Genomic DNA, 10,666 nt, shown 5'->3' with positions numbered 1-10,666 from the left:
ATTTTTACATTTGTGTTTTTGATTGATATTCTGCCACATTGGTTAAATACTCAGTACAAAACCTTAGCTGAAGTACTGCCTTTCTGTTGCAATTCCAAATACATGCATGTGTATAGAAGGTAATGAGCGCCCAGCACATTTCAGTAAAGTACTAAAGGTATCAGTAGTTACTAAAGCATCGCTGTAGCATTCATTTGCCTTGGATATATGCCTGGAAGTAGCTGCTCGACTTTAGGTGACATATAATGACCCCTTCTCAATGTCTCAGGGCCAGGCAATGCACTCTGTTCTTATACCGTTCAGTGGTCTCAGATGTGTTGTGACACGTGACAACTGAAGCATACATCCAAAGAACTCGGGGGGCATGAACGCAAGGTGAACCGAATGAACAGTGTTTAAAATGTTTTGCCTCGTCAACTGCAAAACTTAATGGCTGTCTTTGGTATCCAAGTGTTGGCATGCAAAGGTGCTTTAAACTAGGGTGTGAAGTCAATGAATTAGAACTCCTCAATAAAACAACTTGAGAGATACACGAGCCCAGCCTAAGGGTGATGTTGAAATGTGTTGAAGGGAGGTATTTACAACCGCCCTGTAAGGAGGCGTGTAGATGTCGCCATAGTCACACAACTGTAAAGTAGGAGGACATGAGTCGATTCGTACATAGTTTCAAAGAGCAGTTTGTTCCATTACAGAACGTGGGAAGTAACGCTACTGGCTAACATCAGCTAGCTAGCTACTCTGGGTTGATAGTAGAGCTTGGTTTGCGGTGTGAAGCTAACTTGTCTAACCATTTTACAGTTAACACTTCCTCTAGGGAGTGACATTATGAGAATACGCGTTTAAAGAGCAACTCAATGAATGCATATTTTAGATTCTCAGAAGTAACGGTGACTAAATAAGCGCATGCAACTTTAATTGCGGACTCGACTGAACCACGGTCTTTAGAATCATGACAGACAAACCAAGTTAGCACTAGCTAGTTTACATTTGCTACATTGTCCTAGCCGACAGACCCGAGGCTGGAATTTGCACTTCGCTGATAAAATGACGCTATATGTTGGTGAGTTTTTGAACACGATTCTAAATCGCTTTCAGGTTTTATTTCGTGAACCGGCCGGCCTATGGAGCTTAAATCTGTAGCTTGTTAGCTAGGAAGGATCTCATGCTGCCCAACTCTGGGTTGGCGAACTCGATGCTAAAGCTAGCTCTTTACAGTAGTTACCTAGCATAACTAACATAAGGACGGCTAAGGCCTGACACGTAACATAGCTAAATTAACCGATGGCAAACCTATGTGCCCTTACGCATAACATAGCTAGCAAGCACTAGTTTAGCTAGCTTAGTCCAGTTAACCAGAAAGTATGTCGTTAGACGGCTAGGTTTACAAGTTAAAGTCAACATTTGAACACTGTTTCCCTTGCTATGAAACAAGGGTAATTAACTAGTGTAGGTAACACGAGTAGATGGTGGAAAATATGAGACACTCATCCTACCTAGCAAAATAATTTGGCCTTTGTTAAGTCTCGTTCTCTTTGACTGAATAACATTTGTTATCATCATAGCTAGCTTGCCAGATCTCACTACATCTAAATCTAAAACGTCATCGCTGAAAATGGCTGTATAGTGTAATTCCTTGCTTGCATTTTCTTAACTCGTTGCACATTATGTTGTCAGGGAAAGTTCCATCCATCTGCAAAGCGGTGTGTCCCAAATTTGAAAGAATTGTTGTAGAACTGGCTAATCTAGTGTGCCTAGCACTGGATAACTTTTATTGATCATTTGAAATAATACAAAACTATACATTCGAGTGGGCATCATCATAATTCAGTATTTATTTTACTTGGAACTGAGAATTGAAAACATTTTACAGGAAACTGAATTTACGATTTGTCTCTACATTCCAGTATTCCCTTTTTTCCCCCCATGTATTATTACATGGAAATGTTGTGGTCTGGTCCCCGTATACGGACATGACTAGTTTGCTGCTTCCTACGAACAACCAACTAAATTACAACTTCGTAGGCCTAATTTTTACTACACACAACAGATTAGCCAAGCCATTCTGTTCTGTGAGCTGAATTATTATTGACCGGAGCTACCTAAAAACAGTTTCCGCAATACAATCTATTATTTAGTCCAAACTTTAACGTGTGTAAACCAATTGTTTAAATTAACTGGCGAGGTAATTTTAGGATACGGTGTAGGATTTGAGTTCCTCATGTTTCGTCCATCTACTCATTTTACATTGCATACTACATACATAGGATTAGCAGACCTCTTATCGACGACTTACATAGCTTTTTACATAGCATTCATTGTTCATTAACTGAAATCTGAAGCATTTGGTAATACCTTGCTCAAGGTACACGCAGTGTCTCCGGAATCGACTGCGACCTTGTTAAAAGCCACTTACCCACTGTGTACACTCGTCCTACATGCGTTAACAACTACTTCATCAATATAGACTGACTGTTTTGTGTTACAGAACAGTGAGAACACTAATTGTGCTATCAATGATTGGAATCATGCCCTATAGAAAGTGCAAGACTGATACCATATTGTGCATTCAAAAGGCAAAACTTTGACACAATTTTTTTTTTAACCTTAAAAATCAAAGTTTTTTTGAGCCTTTACATTTGTCAAATGAAACGAATGTTGGTCGCCGAACCTGTTTCAGACTGGAAAGTCTAGTTCTGACTGAAAGTCTGGGCTTCACCCTATCTAGATGTTTGTTTAGCACCATATCAGCACAGTCATTGTACTAGACTAGAGACGAGAAATACACTGGCATGTACGAGAAGTACTTGCGGTGAAGAATGGGTGTAATATATTCTGGATCTTGACTGTAGCCAGACCGGCTGGGTTTTCACTGAATATTGAACACAGTGATTTGTGGGATTGAAAAACTAGCTAGCCTTTTGGCTGTTTTTGGCCTGGTTCCTGAGATTGAGAACGTTTTTTAGGCAGGCCGATTATGTCTCTTCACTGCGAGACTTCCAAATGAACCTGGCGACCCTGATGTAGGCTACCTGATGCCTTTCTGTTGCAGACGTGTAAAGAGAGAGCACATAGAGCAGCTGAGAGGGACGCGAGTCGGGACTGGTCGGGATGAAGTGCCTCGGCTCGAGGCTGGCCTTCTACGTGGGCTTCCTGGTGGGAACCTGCACACTGTACCTGTTTCTCAAGCAGATGTGGCTGGGGAAAGCCGCCGGTAGGCGGTCGATCAACGGCGAAACCCATACCTGGAAGGCGGAGGATCTGGAGCACCTCAACGTGCGCCACGACCACGTCACAGGTACCGGATTAATCAAATCTCTCTTCCCTTAACTCCTCTTTACATTAACTTCCTTTAACATCCTTGTTTACATGCGAGAACATATGAAAACCTGCGATAAGTAATTTATATTTGTTTTTCATAAAGCTATCCTTTCTGTAGCTGAGCTACTCTTTAAACTTTGGCGATCAAAAAGCCGTACGCACATTTGTTTAATCGTTTGTGGCAAGCGGCCCCAGATTTGAATGGTGCCATAAAAGTCTTCTGGTGCTCTGATCCTGTTTTTATTTTCTCTGAGTATTGAGTTTGCCAGAATTTCTATATTTCTGGGATATAAATATGAATTTTATTAGACCGTAGTTTGATTGAAAACTAAAGATAATAAACACTGATTTCCATCCATTATATACCCGCTTATCCTGTGCTGGGTCACAAGGGGTGCTGGAGTCTATCCCAGTGTGCATTGGGCGAAAGGCAGGAATACACCCTGGACAGGCCGCCAATCTTTCGCTGGGCACACACACCATTCACTCAGCATTCACTCACACACTCATACGTATGGGCAATTTAGCATCTCCAATTAGCCTACACTCATGTCTTTGGAGGAAACTGGAGTACCCGGAATAAAACCTATGCGGACACAGGGAGAACTCCACACAGAAAGGTCCAGGCCGGATTCGAACCAAGCACCTTCTTTTGAGGCGACAGTGCTACCCATTGCACCACCGTGCCGCCCTTAACTCTTGCTTTGTTTAACAAATATATGAAGCAGTGCTGTTGTTTACTCTAGTATGGCCCTGAAATCCTGGTCCAGTCCTGGTTTTCTTTTCTCCCACGTAATTAAATGAACAATTACTGCTACTGATTGGCCAGACAGTCTACACACCGGACTCAGGTAAAATGGAGGGTGGAAAACCAGCAGTTCTTGGCCCTGGAGGATCATGATTTGAATAAAAGGGCTCAATGTTCTCACTGTCATTGGCACAACTCATGTATTTGTCGTGTCAAGTCTAATTTATTTTTTGGTTTGTTTAACATGAATGGCACAGTCTTATTGCACTGGAGTGAGTTGAGTGGGCAGACAAATGGCAGTTAATTATGTTTTTTGCGTAAGATAGGTGAGGGGTGTTACGTTTTGTATTGTTTGTATTTTCAGTGGACTTCTTATTTATGTTGTGAGGCAAATTTCCATGTGAGTGGAAAATAAGGTCTTAGCTTTAAGAACTGAGACAGGATGATGGGCTCACAAATGGTTTGGGTGCCAAAAACTGGCTAAGAAAAGTGTAGGTTGGGTTTGTGGGAGGATTTACTAGGGAAAGTTTGAAGCGCTGATGTTGAGGGCGGGGCTTGGGGTCTTCCCAGGGCAGGACAACAGCGTGGCGGACGAGCTGTACCAGAAGGTGCGCGTCCTGTGCTGGGTGATGACGGGCCCCAAAAACCTGGAGAAGAAGGCGCGTCACGTGAAGGCCACCTGGACGCGCCACTGCAACGTGGCGCTGTTCATGAGCTCGGAGGAGGACCCGGACTTCCCCACCGTGGGCCTGGGCACCAAGGAGGGCCGCGACCAGCTCTACTGGAAGACCATCCGCGCCTTCCGCTACGCCCTGGAGAAGCACGGCCACGAGGCCGACTGGTTCCTCAAGGCCGACGACGACACCTTTGTGGTGCTGGAGAACCTGCGCTGGCTGCTGGCCAACCACACGCCCGAGGAGCCCGTCTACTTCGGCAAGCGCTTCAAGCCCTTCGTCAAGCAGGGCTACATGAGCGGCGGCGCCGGCTACGTGCTGAGCAAGGAGGCCGTGCGCAGGTTCGTGGAGGCCTTCGACACCAACACGTGCGGCCACACGTCCCCGGTGGAGGATCTGGCCCTGGGCCGCTGCATGGAGAAGGTGGGGGTTAAGGCCGGGGACTCCCGCGACACGCTGGGACGCGAGACCTTTCACCCCTTCGAGCCCCATCAGCAGCTGACCAGCAAGTTCCCCAATAGCTTCTGGTACTGGAAGTACTGCTACTACCCCGTCGTGCAGGCAAGTCGGGCGGGAACCTGTTGCTAGTAATGGGTGACAACACTACTACAGAATAAGAATTATCAATTAAATGTGTTACGAACCAAAACAGTCATACAATTGAAAAGTTTTGTTTTTTGTGAATATTGGTGGAAAATAGGAGTATTTCAGATCAGTATTTGGCCTAAGACTGTGCTGCTGAGAATCAAAATGGGAGAGTGATCATGTATGCTTACAAACATGGAGTGCCCGATAAGTCTTTTTCAGCATTAGTGGCATGACAGTGGGTGTGTCCAGTCTGAGGTTGGGTGTGTTTAGTGGTACTGAGAATCTGATTTGCTGTTTCGGCTTTTGACGAGTCTTGATTGGCAGTGTGGTAGCTAAAGAGTTTGTGAAAAGGCGTTTGGCTAATGAATACACCTTGAACGTAAGAGATAGGCAATTGCATGGGGTCTGTAACTATTCTGAGAGATCGCTCCTGCTCCTTTCCCACAGTAGCAATGTTTTGCCTGCGTAGCGGATCCATGCTCCCATTTGTGATAGGAGCTGGTTTACGGCTTGCCTCTTTACGCCCCTTTGTTGCCTCATGCTGAAACATTTTCTAAAATGGCCGCCGGCATTGCTGTAATGCCTTCTATCTGCACTCTGTCCCCCAGGGTTCCCAGTGCTGCTCCGACCTGACCATCTCCTTCCATTACGTGAACCCCGAAGTGATGTACCTGCTGGAGTACTACACCTATCACCTGCGCGCCTATGGCTACCGGCACCGCTACCAGGCCCCGCCGCCCACACTGCCGCAGACCGACGGGTTAGCGGTAGCAGCGGCGGCGGCAGAGAACGCGGAGGTGCGGCCGGCAGGCAGGGACATGGTTCCGGTTCAGTGGGAGGAGCCGGATTTGAAAAGGACGCAAGCAGCGCAGGAAGTCGGCACTGGGAATGCCGAAAAAAAGCCAGAGGATGGCGGGAATGTCGAAAAGAAGCAATAGATTGTTCCAGAAGATTGTTTTTTTTGTCTCTCCTCAGATAATGATGTCTATAGGAACTACGTCCAAAGGGAGTTTTTAAAAGGGATGTGTGTGTGCGTGCATGTCTGTGTATGTGGGAGTGAGAGAGTATAGGAATTTGTGGCAGTTAGGCTCGACCAGCTAAATTGCACGTGCTGATGGTGACTAACAGAGAGGGAACTTGACACTCCTCTTTGTTCCACAAATGGTACAAGCTGTTAATAATCTGAAGCTGGGCAACCTGCATTTCTAACATTCTGCTGGGTTGGCTGCACTTTTGGAAAGAAGTGTTGGGCATATCCAAGCAGTGGATTGTATTTGCCTTGATAAACCTGTTCCTATCATTGCAGGCAAAGCAGTTTGCCTTTAGAGGTGTTTGAAGTAGCCTGTTTTACTGGAAATGTGATATTTTCTCTGTGTGGTTTTGGCGATTTCTTGTTTTAATGACTTAAATTATTTAACACACCAGCATCCTTAGTTTACTCAATCTGTGAGCAAACCTGAGGGTTTTTTTTAACGCCCTTTTTTTTGTCTGAAGATTTAGAAAAGAAAAAAGTTTGAGTTTGATCCGCTGTCTTAAAGAGCAGTTTTGCACGGTTATAAAAAAACCCAAAATTGGTGACATTAAGGGCCAGTTCCACAGACACGGATTAAGCATGGCCATGGTCTAAATTGAGTTTTGTGTGGAGGGGCTTAATCTGTTTCTGTGAAACTGGCCCTAAAAATCACCTCATTAAATAGTTGAAAATGGAGTGGAAGGGACCAAGTCATTGTTGACAAAGTAAATTAAGAGTCAACAGGGAACTCTCAAAAAAAGAAATAAATGAGCAAATAATGAATAGGTAAAAGTGAAGGGGAAAAAAATGTGAACTTGAAAATAACTGCATCTGCCTATCCTACCGAAAGACTTTCGTGAATTGTGCGGACTGAATATCCAGTGCCCTCTCCTTTAGCTCCCTCCGAAGTAAATGCGAGCAGGAAACTATGAGCGAGTGCTTACGGCACAGGCTAGCTTAGCTAGCCGCTCGCAAACACACTATGGGTAGTTAAATGTAACTTCACATAAGCCAGCTAGCTGATAATTCCTCATGCCTAAAAATGATCCTTAAGCGAAACAAACCCATGTAACGTGCAAATAAAGTGTAATCGTTATCTGTACTGCAACAAATTTTACAGCATAGTTTTCACGTGGTGCCAACCATTTTAAATCGTATCATACCTTCGCACTGATAGTGCCTAACAATGATCTGCCTGGGCACACTTGCTAATTATCACTCCCCATTTCTGAGTGTTGGGCTGAAATATCCCCACTTAACATGACTGGACATTGTTTTAATTCAGCAAACTATCTAGCAAGCTAACTGTGCTAAATGCTAGTTTACATGCAATGTATAGAGAAGGAAAGTAGGAATGAATGTGTTGCCGTGTGATTCCACCCTCCCCCTCCACCTAACAGCATTTCCCCATGGTGGGTTGGAATATAAACCGTAGAAGTTTATTTATATATAATAGGTTGATTTAAAAAATTCAATACTCCCACATAATGCAGGTGGATGCCTTAATTCTGATGCATATGTCATTTCGATGCATTGCTCAAAACAGTGAGAAAAGTATGCCAATTTTAATCCTCAATCATTCCAGCCTGCACACTAGCTGGAATTTAGTGTGGGAACATTTGTTAAATCATTTTTAAAAATGTCTCATTGACATTCTTTATAAAGAAAAAAGTAACTAGTGACTAATCTGTTAACTGGTATACCTCAGATTTTAAACCAAATCTACTTATACACATGTACATTTGTAATTTTTTTCCGAAGATTTTTTTATAAAAAGTGACTGCCTGTCAGTAGTATATTCAATTATTTATATTATCAGATAAATTTGGTAAAAAAAAATAATTTTTGTACAGCTAATGCAGTGTACACACACCTTGGATTAGTGACCTGGGTAGGAATTGTTGTACCTGTTTTTGATGCTACAGTCTTGCACAAACGACCTCTTCCATAATCGGTACGTTTTTGCATATTGCAGACGAGTTTATTTGACCTACAATCCTGTTTTTCTCCACTGCTTGAATTTCTTGTCAGGTCAGGAATGTTACAGTCCGTGCCGGTGTATTTTTCACGGTGATGGTTGAGCTCTGTGCTGCCCTTCTCTCAATCGCAATCGCAATGTTATCATCGGACTGAATAAAGGCAAATTTACCTTAAAAGGTTTGCTGTATATATGTGTGTGTGAATATACGTATGAATATGTATGTTTATGAATGCATCAATCGGGTGTAGCACTGAAGAACTCGCAGGATCAGATTCGCTCCCCCAGGCTGCTGTGTGGAACTGACACTTCCTCTTACTCTGTACCCTATGCAGCCACACTGAAGGTAAGATTCATTTGATTCCTTTTTCTTTTATTTTGCATATTGTGTGTGTGTTTTGTGTGTTGTGTGTTGTGTGTGTGTGTGTGTGTGTGTGTTGTGTCTGAGACCGAGTACCTGTGAGCTGGCTTTGATGATGGATATAACTGCTGAGAACCCCACAGTGTGTGTGCGGTATTTCAAATGTGTTTAATATTAATAGGAAAGTAACAAACTACTTGCGAGACACTCGTTTAAAAGGGGACAAAGTTTTCAATTTTTTATGTATATTGCAGGATGGAAATGTTCAGTGTTGTATAATATATGGAATTTTTTTTTTTTTTTTTAATTAAGATGTTACCAACACCGTCCTTGATGTCATACTTGCGTACGGCAAATCCTATTCCCTATTATATTTTATTCCTTCAGTCTTTTCATGCTTTTTTTTTTTTTTTACAAATGATCCTCAAATATCTATTTGTCTGCCAGCAATATTACCTGCACAAAAAAAACCTTTTACAAAGCAATCCAAAATAACACAAGATATTTTCCTTAACACAAGTCAGTCTTACAATAGGCAGAATTTGTGGGCTGAAACTCACCCTGTCCTGCACATTCTTTTAACAGGATAAAGGGGGCTTTTGAGTTCGCCCTGCTGGATCTCTCTGCTGCATTGTGCAGCTTCACTAAATCATGCCTGAACTTGGGCACCCCATTCAGACACAGTTCCCTAAGCCAGTCCCCAGTGACAAAACTTTAATAGGAAGTTCCAGTAATTTAAGAGTGCGTGGCCATTTTTTAACGTAACAATGGCCAGAACAGAGACTAAATGTGTGCCTGTTTCTCTGTACAACTGGTTTTTTAAATGGCTTTTAAATAAATAATCACACAGCAAATGGCAAGTATAGATAAAGTATGCTTCAAGGCACGGTGTGATTCTCCGTCTGAAGTACTCACTCTTGTGCGCTTGATTTTTTGTAACATTACTTGATCAGCTGCAAAACTTTGCATGTTTTAGAGCATTCTGGAAAGCATTCCCTAGTTTCCTACCAGTGTTTAGGACCCCATCGTGAATTCAGCCGTCAATCAATCAGTTCAAATGTAATTGCTCTCAAAAAGGAGCCGGCTGTCACACTGGATAGAAAATGGCTACCTTGGTACCTGTGAACTGGTCTGCCTGATTAGAAAGACCATAAAGGAATATGGGAGACTCATTTTTCATAGCATACATGTCTTATTGTGACATAATGGGGGCTTACTGGGGAAATAAGTGAAATTAATCGTTTTAATTCAGGCGATGCCTTCTTTGTTTCTGTCGACAGATGAGACCGCAGTCCTGATGCACTGTCGTCGTTAAACATCCCCTGGCACTAACTGCAGGGAATGAAAGGTTCTCTGGTTTTCCAGCCATTCTGCAGGAGCAGGATGTATGGCGGTGGCTGTTAGCAGGAAGACATTTATGTATAAAGTGCTTCTGATGAATGGTGCCGTATAAGTTCAGTCCATTACAATGCAGTGAATATTTGACGAGGGCTATTGAACGTGCTGAGTGGCTTATTCTCTTGAAACATTCTCGGGTAGTTTGCTGTGGGCCAAATTAGTCTACAGTACAGCCATCATGTGCCTGGTATGAAGACATATTAGATGGCCAGTCTATTTATCTCCCTTCTACACCCCCCCCCCGGCGGTCAGATTTTCGATGCCTCATCAACCACAAGAGGCGCTATCGATGAATGACTTATCGAAATGCCCCTCCCCCACGCTTCCTGCAACACAGTTGTAACCAATTACACATTGCTCTGCAGAGCTCTTGACCACAGGTTTTTTTTTTCTTTTTTTCCTGAAGTGGTTGAGAAAAAGAACACCAGGTCACAGGTGCGATGTCTGATCAACAGCTTTGCTTGCCTTATATTCTCCAGATGTCACGCTTGAATCGTTTCCAGAAAGTCCAGCGTCATCCACAGGTCAAAAAAAATACGGAACATGCAGTTTCTACTGCACGTTATTGGCTAAAGCAGCAAAAACAAGT

At 43.2% G+C, this 10,666-nt stretch overlaps 1 protein-coding gene across 2 annotated transcripts; it reads left to right on the top strand.

Moving 5' to 3' along the window:
• The first annotated feature begins 144 nt into the window (after positions 1 to 144).
• c1galt1lb (core 1 synthase, glycoprotein-N-acetylgalactosamine 3-beta-galactosyltransferase 1, like b) lies at positions 145 to 8,496 on the top strand. Of its 2 annotated transcripts, none has more exons than XM_064306381.1 (4): positions 145 to 375; positions 3,050 to 3,295; positions 4,637 to 5,301; positions 5,937 to 8,496. In XM_064306381.1, exons 2-4 carry the CDS (start codon positions 3,109 to 3,111, stop codon positions 6,264 to 6,266), a joined length of 1,182 nt encoding a protein of 393 aa, XP_064162451.1. In that variant the 5' UTR covers positions 145 to 375; positions 3,050 to 3,108; the 3' UTR covers positions 6,267 to 8,496. The 2 variants fall into 2 exon arrangements, with proteins under 2 accessions (XP_064162451.1, XP_064162450.1); XM_064306380.1 differs by lacking the exon at positions 145 to 375 and adding an exon at positions 405 to 1,060.
• Positions 8,497 to 10,666: the final 2,170 nt, after the last annotated feature.

Source organism: Anguilla rostrata, chromosome 13 (assembly GCF_018555375.3).
Source record: "Anguilla rostrata isolate EN2019 chromosome 13, ASM1855537v3, whole genome shotgun sequence".
In the NCBI taxonomy this organism is placed as follows: domain Eukaryota; kingdom Metazoa; phylum Chordata; class Actinopteri; order Anguilliformes; family Anguillidae; genus Anguilla; species Anguilla rostrata.
The sequence above is the reverse complement of the archived record's forward strand: the minus strand, read 5'-3'. Positions and strand labels throughout refer to the sequence as shown.

What these genes read in the sequence shown, in the direction of transcription:
- c1galt1lb (XM_064306381.1), top strand. Translation starts at nt 3,109, where the DNA reads ATGAAGTGCCTCGGCTCGAGGCTGGCCTTCTACGTGGGCTTCCTGGTG. An exon ending in GCGCCACGACCACGTCACAG is followed by an intron (nt 3,296 to 4,636) that starts GTACCGGATTAA and finishes GGGTCTTCCCAG; the next exon opens with GGCAGGACAACAGCGTGGCG. An exon ending in GCTACTACCCCGTCGTGCAG is followed by an intron (nt 5,302 to 5,936) that starts GCAAGTCGGGCG and finishes TCTGTCCCCCAG; the next exon opens with GGTTCCCAGTGCTGCTCCGA.